General features: G+C 49.8%; 1 protein-coding gene across 2 annotated transcripts in view; it reads left to right on the forward strand.

Moving 5' to 3' along the window:
* The first annotated feature begins 8,712 nt into the window (after positions 1–8,712).
* Positions 8,713–13,094, forward strand: part of GRHL1 (grainyhead like transcription factor 1) — a 48,328-nt gene continuing 43,946 nt past the window's right edge. Inside the window, exons 1-2 of one of the 2 annotated variants that reach the window (XM_045549023.1) lie at positions 8,713–8,887; positions 11,982–12,168. In XM_045549023.1, coding sequence (XP_045404979.1) covers positions 8,868–8,887; positions 11,982–12,168 — 207 coding nt within the window. In that variant the 5' untranslated portion in view covers positions 8,713–8,867. Of the gene's footprint in view, positions 8,888–9,204; positions 9,314–11,981; positions 12,169–13,094 lie in introns of those variants that run through there. The other variant, XM_045549021.1, reaches the window with a different exon arrangement.

Genomic DNA, 13,094 nt, shown 5'->3' on the forward strand with positions numbered 1-13,094 from the left:
TGTGGCCATGTCAAATATCTATATGGTACTGAGGTTGGGCGGGCACTGTTTTTAAGCACTTTGCATGTCTGGACTCTTATCCTCTTAACAGCCCTATGATGTGGTCCTATAATATCTTACAAACAAGGATGCGGAGGCAGGGAGGATTTCACACTTGCCCAGGGCTGCACGGTAAGCACTGGGGCCGGGACCTGCTCCGGGCAGCCTGGCTCCAGAGCCCGGGGCTTCGCCCACTCACGGCGCTGCCTCGCACACACACAAGCCCTGTGATGTCAGCTCGGAATCTCAGGAGCCCAAATGAAGAAGAAAACATCAGTATTTACGACTAGAGTCTATCCTCACCACCCCTCCTCCACGCCTCCCCCAAACCTGTTCTTCCTCTGCCTTCCCCGACTCCCAATTACAGCATCATTCACCAAATTGCCCAAGCTATAAATCTCCAGCCTCCCCACCTGTCGTCCCCCCATCACAGTCACTTCCCAGCACCTCTCCGGCAGACGCCTCCCTCCACAGGCAGAGTGTGCCCGGCTCAGACATCTCAGCTCTCACCAGTGGCTGCACAGCCTCTCTCCTCTCCAAGCATTTGTCCTTCCTCTGCTAGTTACCTTCCACAAACAGCTCTAACAACCCCCAGAGACGCACAGTCCTTCCAGAGCTCTTTGTTGCCCGCAGGCCCCACGGCTTGGCCTGGAAGCTCCACGAGAGTGTGGCTCCTACACAGCTTCTCCTGTCTCCTGCCCTCCCCACGCCCTCGGTCTCAGGCAAGCCATGGCATCTCATCCCACGGCCATCACCTGTGCTGTATTCTCTACCAGGAATGTCCTTCTACTCTTCTGAGAAGGACACTCTTCCCTCAGGACCCTGCTCAAATGCTACCTCCATCCAACCTTCCCCACCGCAGCTCCCAGGCACGGAGCACACACTCCCCGAGGGCAGGCACGCCATCTGCGCCTGGGTGCCGGGTCTCTCAATGGGCAGATGTAGCTGTGCCTGTGATGCCCGGGCAGGTGCCCGGCCTGGGTCTCCCTCCCCTCTTGGAGTTAGTGCCCACCTGCCAGTTCCCAAGGTGACCCCAGAGCAGAGGAACGTGGACTTTCACGCTGCTTTGAGGAGCCTGTATCACAGGATTAAAGGATATCTAAGGAATGCCCGAGGAGCTCCCCAGTGCCAAAGCAAGAGAGCACGGCTGTGCCCACGATCAACTCAGAGCAGACACACCCACTCCCGCTCCCGAAGAGCACGCCCGGGACCCCAAGCCCTGCTTCCCCACCAGCCCTTTCCCTCCTGCTCATCCCAAAATTCCCCCGATTTTTCCCACCTCCTTTTCTCAATCCCCAGCTCTTCCTTTTTAAAGTCATCACAAATGGGAATAACTCAAAATTCCAGATGTTGGGATTGATAGTCTCATGGCTTAGAAAAGACATACAAAAATGAGTCCCAAAAGACTTGAATTTCAAGTAAAGGAAACTGTCAGCAGGGGAGGGGTTATAGAAAAAACTGAGTTAACGACATGTCAACTTTGGGCAAGTGGCTTAATCCCTCCTTGCTTTCTCCCTCCCTATAAAGTGAAGATAACGTTTCTCTTGTAGAAGTAAGATGTGGTGAGAGGCTCCAACCATTTTAAATGGACATCATTTTATAATAGAGCTGTTTGATCACTAGTAACTATTTCTTCAAAGAGTAAAATATGCAAATGTGAGCCAGCAAGCCTCCCTCTCAGCTCCCCTGTCTGGGGTGTTTCTTGAAATGGCAGCGAGCCCAGTGGCTGTGCCCCACTCGGTGTCAGGCAGAGGCAGGAGAGGTTTACTGGAGGTTAAGGCCGTGGTCCTAAGCCCAGGGCTTGCTGGCAGCTGTGCTGCACCTGTGGAGCCTTCGCTGGAATGACTGGTCTACAGTGAAGCCATAGGAGAAGAATGTGAGATATCTGGGGTCCTAGCTGCCAACAAGGGGGTGACACCCAACTTTACACAGCTGCTTCTGCCGCCATTCAGAAACGGAGAGCTGCTGACTTCTTGGTGATGAGTCTGGATCAAGTCCCAGGTATGGGACAAGACTCACCTGCGACGACAGTCCTCCTGGCAGTGGCAGGCGAGCCTGGTGGGGAGGGGGCAGCCCTTCATCAGCAAGCACGTTCACGACAGCGTCACAGAAGACACTGGAGAAAAAAGCCACGGAGACCAAGAAATGGACAATCCTGAGAGTCAGTGTGTTCTCTGAGAATCAGTGAACCATCAAATGCCATCTTCCAAGCCAGACACTGTCACCAGGAAACACCAGCCACGGCCCTGCTGCAATTAATGTGTCCGGTGTTCTCTAATGGAGGCCACAGGCTAACGCCAGGGCCATCGCAGCACCACAGCGGGAAGGGAAACGCGGGTTTGGGTTCAGGTCCTGAATTTACCAGCTATGAGACTTTGAATACGTCATTTGATCCCTCTGGACCTTGTTTCTCCATCTACAAGATGGGCACAGCCCTGTCTACCTCAACGGGCTGTTTTAAGAATCAAATGAGCTTGGGTATGTGACCACACAGGACAGTGAATACTGCCATTACCACACTGGACAACAGCAACAGCTGTTGATCCTTTCCAGTGTGCCTGTCTATGCTAGATCATAAGTGAATTTTTTAAATATGAGATATACTTTTTTCCCCTTAAGCAGCTTATGCTATAGTGAAGAAAAATGGGGAGGTGCAATGTTTAATATGTGCTGAGTTCCTGTAATGTGCCTGGCATTGTTTGAGACACTTCTTACACAAAAATAAACAAGCCCTTAGTGACAGGGATCATCATCCCATATTCCACGGTTGAGGAAAGCGGGGCTCGCTCACGGAGCCGGAGGGAAGGGTGGAGATTCCGCACGCCCTGCCGCCCACACCCGGCTCCCGGAGCGGAAAGGGTTTCATCTCACAGCGGCGAACGCAGGAGACGCGGGCTCTGGGGAACGGGGTGGGACAGATGTCCAGGTGTCCAGGCACAAAGCCTCTGCCAACGTCTTTCAACTACTCGAGATGTCCCTTCAATATAGGCTACTTTGTCAGGGCTGAAGTGCCTAAACGTGCTGAGCCTACAGATGGCTGTCGGGTGATGACGAGGTCCCATGCCCAACAAGCCAGCACGTGGAGGAAGTGGGCAGACTCCAGCCCTTCTAATCTTTAAAGAAGACGGAAGCCGTCGATCCAGTGTCTGTGTGCCAGGCATTGTGTGAGAGTCTTAAGTGCATTATCTTAGTTAACTCCACACCACATGGTATTATTTTCCATATTTTACAGATGAGAAAACCAAGGACTGGCAGTGAAGTAGAATGCTTATCGTAAAAATAAGAGGAAAACCTGGAATTTGAATTTAGATCTGTTTGATTTTTTAAACAGTTTTTTGGGGAGGGGGTTTCTTCCCATTTTTTTCTAGCTTTTTAATGTCTGTCCCTCTCCTGTTCCCAACCAGTGCTCCATGAAAGCACAACTTGGATGTACTGTTTACTGCTGTGTCTAACACCTATCCAGGCAGCAAGGAAAAGGAGCGGTAAGCGGCACCTTGGTTCTCCAGACTGTAGCAGCTGCACCTGGCACTGCCTCTCTCTTCAGAATACTCCAGGCCTTCTCTCATGGGGTGAGGGATACAATTCTGACCCTCTTGGGATGATCTCTGCCTCATTCCACTCAGAATCCAGGCAGGATAGTGGGTCAGAGTGTAGACCCAAGTCAGAAAACCAGGAGTCAAATCCCAGTCCTTCCATTTATATTACTAGCTATGTGACTTAACATCAGTGACCTCAACTGTGCAATGGGAAAGAGCACCCAAATATATATATTAACACAGATATACATATAACTCATGTATTAGGGTACCTCTTCTTAGAGGCCACCAATTCGGTGACATGAACCCTGGCAGGGACCTATCAGGCTACTATATGCCCACGGATTCAAGAAAATGAAATACTGCTTGTCTCCACTTTTTGTCCCTGACACTTTCTTCTGCCTACATAGGCCCTAATAAGCTGACTGAAGAACCGGCTGTCTTTAGGTTTAACCATCCCCTAGGTCTGTTAGATTTAAAGTTCTTCTCTCAAAGTCATGCAAAACTGAATTAGTAAAAGACAGGGCAACTTGTGCTGAGCGGTTTAATCAAGGGATAGCTGAGCAGTCAGGGAGTAATTGTAACAGGATGGGGGGGTTCCTGGAAGACAGACATTGACACTGGCCTCTGGAGATACCGACTAGGGCCGCAGGGGAGAGAGGGATAACACAGGCTATGGCAGGGGCCCGAGGTTCAGGCCGTATTCACAGAACTGTGACAGGAGCACAGGGCATTGGGGGCTTTTAACTGGGACATCACATGGGAAATGTATGTTGGGTCCAGAGGGAGAAGGAACTTAAATGCCAGGCTAAGGAGCCTGGACTTCAGCCTGTGAGCCGTGGGTAGCTGTCATGGTTCTGACCATAGCAAACATTCTTAGCACCATGGCGCATTGGAGTGGAAGGAACCAGATGACCCGTCCAACTGTTCGCTTTTACTGAGGCCCAGAGAAAGTGACTCTACTGAGATCACCCTGCTGGTCAGTAGAAGAACCTGGACTGGAACCCAGGTCTTGCGACTTTCTCAATCTGCCACCCCGCCCCCGACTCCTTCCATCCACAAGTCCCCTAGTGCTGCACATCTGCTCTCCAGTGGGTCTAAAATCAGCTAGCTCCCTACTCTGAAGCCCATGACTTGGGAAGGTGCCTTAAAAGATCCTTCTTCTTTTAAAAAAATTACTACCCCATCCTTGAGCTTAAAAAGGTTATTGCCAAACAAATGAAAAGATGCAAAACCTCACTCATAACTTTTTTATAAAGGCAAGTCAATGGGAGGCCGAGGCAGGAGGATCTCTTGACCTTAGGAGTTCAAGACCAGGTTGAGCAAGAGTGAGACCCCATCACTACAAAAAATAGAAAAATGAGCTGGGTGTGGGGGTGCATACCTGTAGTCGCAGCTACTCGGGAGGCTGAGGCAGGAGGATTGCTTGAGCCCAGGAGTTTGGGTTGCTGTAAGCTGTGATGACGCCACTGCACTCTAGCCTGGGTAACTGACAGAAGGAGACTCTGTCTCAAAAAAAAGCAAATCAAAACAATGAGATACTATTTTTCATCTAATAGACTAGTAAATTTTGATAGCGTCGTGGTGGTTGTTCAGGGTATGGCACAGTAGTCTGTCTCATACCCCATCGGTAGGAGTCTAAATGGGGGCAGCCTTTTGGAAAACAATCTGGCAAGATCCATAGAAATTGCAACTGTGCCTACCTTTTTCCCAGTAACTCCAATTCTAGGAATTTACCCTATGGCTATACTTGATCAAGTGTGCAAAAAATGTCAGAGGAACGTTTATTGTGAATATTTGTAATTGTGAAAAACTGGGGGAAAAACTAATTGCTCACCAATAGAGTCTAGTTATTATATATCCATTCTAAGAAATAATGTGTACTAGATTTCTGTGTGTTGACATGGAGAATGTTGAAGACATAAGAAGTGAAAACAGGCAAGCTCGGGAGGATTGTGCATAATACAACTCCCTTTTGTGGAGGAGAATAAAACATATACATGCTCGAGTATACACAGAAAATTTCTAGAAAGATGCACAAAGATGATTAACAGTAGTTATCTTGAGGGTGAGGGACAGGGAGGGAGGAGGGACAGGATTGTTTGGACTCTGTGTCCTGTATGGCTTAAATTTCTTCCTTCCTTTCTTTCTTTGTCCCTTTCCTAATCCCTTTCTTTCTCTTTTGCTGCTTTTTTAAAAAAACTATTAGCATGTATTATTTTTATAACTTAAAAAATATCTTAAAAAATAAAGGTTATTGCCAACAGCTCATAGATAGAGATTTTAATTTCTGTTTTGGAGAGCTAAACAATTCTGTACTCAAATTTACAAAGTAGACTCAAAGTTTTTTATTACTACATCTATGGTCTAATAACCTCGGGCTCTTCCTGTTTCTTGTTGTTGGTTTCATGGTTTGGTATTTCTTTGTTCATCCCTTTTTTGTGTGTGCGCACCTACCACATATCAGGCCCGAGGCCCTCAGTGGATGTCCGCAGAGCACCGTGAGGGCTGTATCCACTCAGTCAACACTCGCTGGCTGTCTCCCACGTAGATACCACGCACTGGGCACATAAAAATGAAAGCAGCCCAATCCCTGCCCTCCCTGGAAATGCTCACACTATGGTGGAGACAGACACACGGGAAAGCCTATTTAACAAACAAAATGTGGTAAACGTGTGATGAGTGATGTGGAAGGTGCCAGTGGGTCACACAGGACATCTCGCCCAGCCTGGAGGGTCAGGGAGGTAACTTGGAGGAACCGGGAGAGTCTGGAAGTTCAGAGGAGTATGCTAAGCACGAGGGGAGGAGCAGGGAGTGGGGCCCGGGGTGACTCTTGGGTGTGAGCGTTTGGTACCGCAGGATGGCACAGGACGCTGAGCTTTTCTTACACATAGTGCTCAGGAGTGTGCACTTGATCGCGAGTGTGACAGAATAACATGACATCTGTGTTCTGTGAAGGTCACCCTGGCCATAGTGTGGAGACGGGGTAGAGGAAGAAGAGGAAAGGCAAAGGGTCACTGTCCCAATGGTTTGCACCACATCTGTGGATGACCTGTGACATTATTAATATTTTTCTTAAATTAGCTTGCTTTTAAGATATAATTGATTTAAACAAAAAACGGGTGAATAAGAGAAAAGAACAGGCTGCACGGCTCCCAGTGCTATCCCCAGGGTTAGAGGACAGACCCCGAGAGGGGAGTGAGAAGTGAGGCTGTGGTTGCTGATTTGGGCCCTGAGCCCAGAGCACACACGGGGAGCAGAGGGGACACTGGCACCGCGTGAAGGCCACCGCTTCCTCCTTGTTTCTCCTCCTCCCCTCGGCTTTGCGCTCCCCTTTCTGTCTCTTCCGCCCGCTCTTCTCCCTCCCAGCCCTTCCCTGTCGGAGGCTCCAGGATCCAGTGTCACTCCCATGCTCTTTCTGTCCTCACTGCCGTGGGGATTCACCCATCTCAAGGCTTTACATTCCACCCGGACGCAGATGATGCCCAGAAGTGGAGCCTCAGCCCAGACTTCTCCCGCCCGCGCCGCCGTCTCACGTCCAGCAATGCCCCTGACCACCCGCTGGACTCTCCAGTGCCCCCGGGGCTTAGCACACCCCAAACCTTCCACACCTGCGGTCTTCCTATCCCAGGAGATGGCAAATCATCCCTTCCAGTTGCTCAGCTGGAAAGCCTGTGGTCGTCCTGGACTCCGTCTTTCTGCTACACCCATTTCCCACTTGCAGGAAATCCTGTTGGTTCTAGCGTCAGAATACACACAGCATTCGACCACTTCCCACCACTTCTCTACGCTACCATTCTCTCTGGCCTGCATCATGGCAATCGCCTCTTACCTGGCCCCACCGCAAAGCGACCAACTACTTTAAAACACAGGTGAGATCATGTCACTTCCCAACGCGTCCCCTGTCACCCAGCATAAACACCAAGGTCCTTACCGAAGCCCGCAAGGCCCTGCAGTTTGCTCCCCCGCGCCCACTACCCGTCCGCCCTCCAGCCGCACTGGTCCCCTCTGGTCCCCGCCCGCTGCCACACCACGTGCCCCCGCCTCGCGCTTGGCTGCGCCTGTGGCTGCACCGGTCACCCCCAAGTGCCTCCGAGCGGCCTCGCCTCCTCCAAGTCTGACAACCGGCTCCACCCCACCGCCCCGTCGGCCGCTCCGCCGTATCTCTGTGCAGAACTCGCCGCTTCCTAACATACCGCATCGTTGACTTATTTTGTCCATTGCCTGTTACCCAGACCGGGACGCTGGACAAGGCAAGGAACTTTGTGTCCGGCTCACGGCCCCGTCCCCGGCATCAAGGACGGGGCCTGGCGTCGGGGCTGGGTCTCTCGCTAGGTGTCCGCTGAGCGAGAGCGCAGACCCTGGAAAAGAGAGGGGCTCAGCCCGTAAAGGGCAATTTGGGGGGGCCCGGTGGAAGTGAGCGGGAGTGGGCGGTCAGAGGAGCCGCGATGCCTCTGGGCGGCTGGTGGCTTCGGGGTGCTGAGCCCCCTTGGGGCCTGCGGGGCTGGGGCGCGGGGCGCTTGGGGAGAAGGCGGCTCCGCGAGCCGCTGCGACCACCGCGCAGTGCGGCGGGGCTGGGAGGCTGCGGCAGATTTCCAGTGCCTGTCACAGAGTGGACAGCGCGAGGGATGAGCAGGAAATTCTAACCAGACACTGCGGGGCGCAAGGAGAAAGGGAAATTTGGAGACACTTCTCGGGAGAAAGCCGCGGGACTCGGGGCGTGACTGGCGGCGCGAAGCCGGCTGCGAGAAGAGCGCGCGTCGCGGGCCCCCGCCCGGGAGAGGCGCACCTGCGGCAGGCAGGGCCCGGGCAGGGCGCGGGGCTCTATACCCGCAGCCGCCGAGGGCCAGGGGCCCGCGAGGCAGAAGGAGGCTCCAAGGCTCGGAGGGCCGGAGGGCGACAGGTGCGCGCCGCAGCGCGGGGCCTCACCCCCAGGCCGGCGCCTAGGGCCGCGAGCAGGGCTCGCGCTCCGCACAGCCACGCCGGTCCCCCGCCCGAGCGCCTCGGCCCCATCAGCCCCGCCCCGGCGCCCCGCTCGCCGGCCAATCAGGCGGCGGGGCCGGCCTCTCCGCCCCGAGGCCCCGCCCCGGGCCCGAGCACCGCCAGCCAATGGGCAGCCGAGCCCGGCTCCCAGTGCGCGCAGCCCGCGCGGAGCCGGCTCAGAGCGAGAAAAGCCAACCTAACCCGTCGGGGCCGCCGCTCCGGACCCGCCGCCCGCCGCCTCCCCCCGGATCGGGTGTACTGTCCCAACCCGAAAGTCCAGTTCTGCGGCCCGGCAGCGGCGAGAGCGCGATGACACAGGAGTACGACAAGTGAGTGAGCGCGGGCGCGGAGTCCGGCGCCGCGGGCCCGGCCGAGGGGCCGCCGCTGCCCGCCGGGCCGGCCGCACCTGCGGCGAGCGAGCGCGGCGCCGGCTCGGGGCCCGGCGGGGCGGGCGGGCGCCGGGCGGGCGGGGGCGGCCGGCGTCAGCCCTGCGCCGCTGTGGCCTCTGCCCCGCAGCGTCCCGCCTCTTTGTTCGGTCGGAGCCTCCGGGGCGACCCTTGGCTCGGGAAACTCGACACCGGACAGCCCACCTCCCTCCTCTTCCTCCTCCTACGGTCGGGCGCTCCCCTCAGGGTGCAGGCGAGATTTGCACGGCGGGCCCCGCACGGGACCCCTCCGCCTCCCCGGGTCGCTGGCCCGCTTGGTCCAATGGATCGCTTTGACGCGCACTCCTTGGCGGGACAGGTAGACTTCAGGTAATCTGTTGTCGCGCAAGCTCGTCACGCGGAGACCTGCCAGAACTTCCAGAACAGAGAGATTTGGGGAAAGCTTGAAGTGCCCCGGTGTCCTGGCATTTCCTTTTCCCTGGCTGGCTGTGTGACTGAGAAACTGCTGTAGGAGTTGTTCTGTCACTTGCATCATTGATGGTAGTTACAGATCACTGTGTTTTTAATGGTTAGAAATATAAAGGGGATAAACTTTGAAATCAGGGCGATAAACTAGACGGTACTGTACAAAGTAACATGCCTTTCGGAGTTTGTGATTTTTCAAAGTATGTTTACAAATGTAAGGTGGTAGTGTAAGATTCGGTAATGTAAGACATTAGGGGAACTTAGGTGAGGGATATTTCTGTATTTTCTTTGCAGCTTTTCTAAATATAAAATTATTCAAAAAAAAAAACTTACTCAAAAAAGAAAGAAAAAGAAAGAAAAGAAAAAGAAAAATCACACCAGGCCAATCAGTGTATTTCAGGTCAGTAAATCCAGGGCAGATAAGTACCCCTCCCAGTTTCATAATTATTTGTTAAGGATCGTCTTAAGTGTGCTCTTTCTCTGGATAAGAAGATTAGGTATTAGGTATGGAGTGTCTTAAATGGATTACCCTTGGTTGTAGAATATGCAGTTAAATTATTGCATGAACTGTATTTCAGAAGTCTGAGAGATCATTGATGAAACGTTTAAGGCTCACCTGAAAGTAACAAGGAGCCTTTAGGGACTGCAGCCTACTTCCTGACTGTCATGAGGAAGTAGACTAAGAAAGGCAGCTGGTTTTGTGTTTATTTCTTGGCCTATAGTTTAGATAAGGCAAAATTTCCAAAGCTAACACTTTGGCCTCAGGCACACTTTGGAAATATGGAACACCTTTGGGATGATCCCAGACATAAAGCCATTTGAAAAATATTTATTTTCTGTTGCTTGTACAAATTTGAGCTGGGGTGAGAGAAGAAGGGAAGCTGAAAAACTAGCATTACGGGAACTGAATGAGCCAAGTGCTGTCATAGTCTTCTGGAAGTAGCTATTACATATTAATAATAGCTTAGCAGTACGCCAGTGAGTCACCCCAAGGTACCACTGGTTCAGTAGCTGTTATACTCTGGTCCTGATGGCTCAGGGAATCCCACTTTGTACATTTATTTTCTTAAAATTTAAGATTTGTATAAACAATCTCCATTTTTAAACTATCTGCTTTGAACAACATTTTGTGTTTGTTTTGTGTTAAGATAGTATACCACCTCAAGACTTCTTTTCTTACCAGTTGTAAGCGAGGATTTTACACCTAGGTGTGAGTAAAAACTTTGGCTTTGAAATAATTTTGACTGAGGATAAATTAAACTGTTGGATTTTCCCCCTGTTTTTTGAAGATGTTCTCCTTTTTCTAAATCTGTATTTGTTTTTAAAGGGCCTGGGTGATGGCCAAACCCTAACCTTTGTTGATTACTTAAAAGATAATCAGTCTTTCTACGTTCACTTTTAAAATAGGTAGGTCACCTTTAGGCCATTTACATATTTCATTAGTGTGTTGCAATGAGAACTGATCCTTACATTTGCTTGTTGTTAATTCAAAGTAGTTCCAACCATTTAAAATTTATTTTTTCTTCTTTTAAAGAAACTGCTTTGGTTTGCTAGAGTCAGTGTTCCATTTTTTCACTTTATTGACTTATTAAATAGTACCAACTGAACAGTTATTGAAACTGTTTACATTTCAGGTTTTTGGAATCAGTAATGTTTGCTTTAAATTTTTAAATTAAATCTTCTATAAGGCTTCACTAAGATTGCTGTAGATTTTTCTGTATTTTTCCCACCAAACTACAGTGTTAAAATGAAACAGTTCTTGCACAATGTAAAAAGCTACAAAAGATTTTTAAAAACAGGATTTCCCACCTAGTTTTTTAAAAAATCTTTTTGCTCAGTGGCTTCATTTATTGTTGTAGATTCTTAAATGTTTATCTCTGAGATAAACAGTTAACTCTCATGCCAGAAAATTATGCTTCTTTATTGATTTACAGTCCCCTTTGGCCACATTCCATGCTCAATCTCCTGGTAATCAGTAGAATATTCTATCTTTCTCATATACCCCCAAGGATTAAACGAAGTATCCCATTCTCTTTCTGCACCTCCTCCCTCCTCGCTGTTTTTAGATAGGAAATTTTTTAAGGTATGGCAGCCACAGGAGAAAGAGGGAAATAACATGTAGCAGCATGATGAACCTTATTGTATACTCTCCTGAAGAGGGTACAGTCCTCATTGTGTGTTTGAAGAGAATAAGTGTTCTGTTTTGCCTTACTGTGTTGTTGTGTTTGTTTATGTAAAGAGTTGAATAGCCTGGCATTTTCTTGGGGGTGGTTTTGTTTTGTTTTATTTTGTTTTTGCCAAATACTATATCCTGGGTTCCATGTATACAAGTTAACTATAGGTTCCCTGGCTGCCTAAATACCTTTTATCTTACTGGGGGACCCATTGGTCTGCATTTAAGTGGTTTGTCTTCTGGTCTTGTCTTAATTTGACTTCCTAGGGTCATTGATGAAACAATAGTCTATTTTATAGGAATGTCAAGAAATTGGTTGTTCGGTTCTTTAAAAATTGGCTATGATGTATGCCTTGCAGTAGAAAAGTATGATTTTTTTTTTTTTTAATTTTTCGGAAGCAAACGGCCAGTGTTGGTTCTTCAGAACGAAGCACTTTATCCACAGCGGCGCTCCTATACTAGCGAGGATGAGGCCTGGAAATCTTTCCTGGAAAACCCTCTCACTGCAGCGACCAAAGCGATGATGAGCATCAATGGAGATGAAGACAGTGCGGCTGCGCTGGGCCTGCTCTACGACTACTACAAGGTCGGTTTGCGTGCTCTGTGACACCCTTACCCGTCTCAGAGGCACCTGATTCAGCAGCATATAAAACAGTCATTTGCTGGAAGAATGTAATACAAGTTGCTTCTGTAGTGGCTATAAATAGTTTAATGAGTACTTTGACTTACAGTGGTTCAAAGCTGAAAATCCAGGATCATAGAATCAAAGGGCTGTTTTTGAAACGTGTGAAGCAGCCAGTTGCTCTGGCTCTATCTGAAAGGTGAAGCTACCATAAATAAAGAGGGTAGATGTGCCTTACTGGGTTTGAACATTTTACTGAAGGTAGTGCTTAGTGCCATGAACAGTGGATAAGGCTAAGTTACCTGTGCTCTAACCTTTGTTCCTGTGTTGTCAGGTTGATTTCCGGTCCCTTAAATGATATTACAGAGCCTGTGATTTGATTGTAGGATTCATTAAAAGAGAAAAACATATTCTCTAGTCTGGGACTTTCTAGTTCTCAAATAAAGATATATTTTGTTGCCTGTTTCTAGAGGTTTGGATTCGTCTTAGTTAAATATAATCTATGATCTGTGTGCATCTCTGCATGGTTTTCATTATCTGGAGATGACACCACTGATCTGTCTCAACGTTGTCATTGTTGCCCTAATAATACGAGCTGCCACTCACTGGTGACCTGGATTATGCTCGGCACGTTACCAGCGTGCGTGTGACTTCTCATTCTCAGGTCGTGCAGCTAGGATGTGTGTAGCTGGGCTTCCAGCACAGCAGGTGGTCTGCTTTGCCTCTGGATTCACATTGGCATCCTTCCTTCTACCACTAGCAGATATTTGGGGATGGCCATTAAGAGTGTGAGGATACTGTTTAAAACAGACTGAGCTGAAACACAACTTTCCCAGGTGGCCTTTGTCTCACTGCTGTTTGTAACTATTCTACATAACCATTTGTTGTCA

The sequence above is a fragment of the Lemur catta genome, chromosome 4 (assembly GCF_020740605.2).
Source record: "Lemur catta isolate mLemCat1 chromosome 4, mLemCat1.pri, whole genome shotgun sequence".
NCBI classification, from domain to species: domain Eukaryota; kingdom Metazoa; phylum Chordata; class Mammalia; order Primates; family Lemuridae; genus Lemur; species Lemur catta.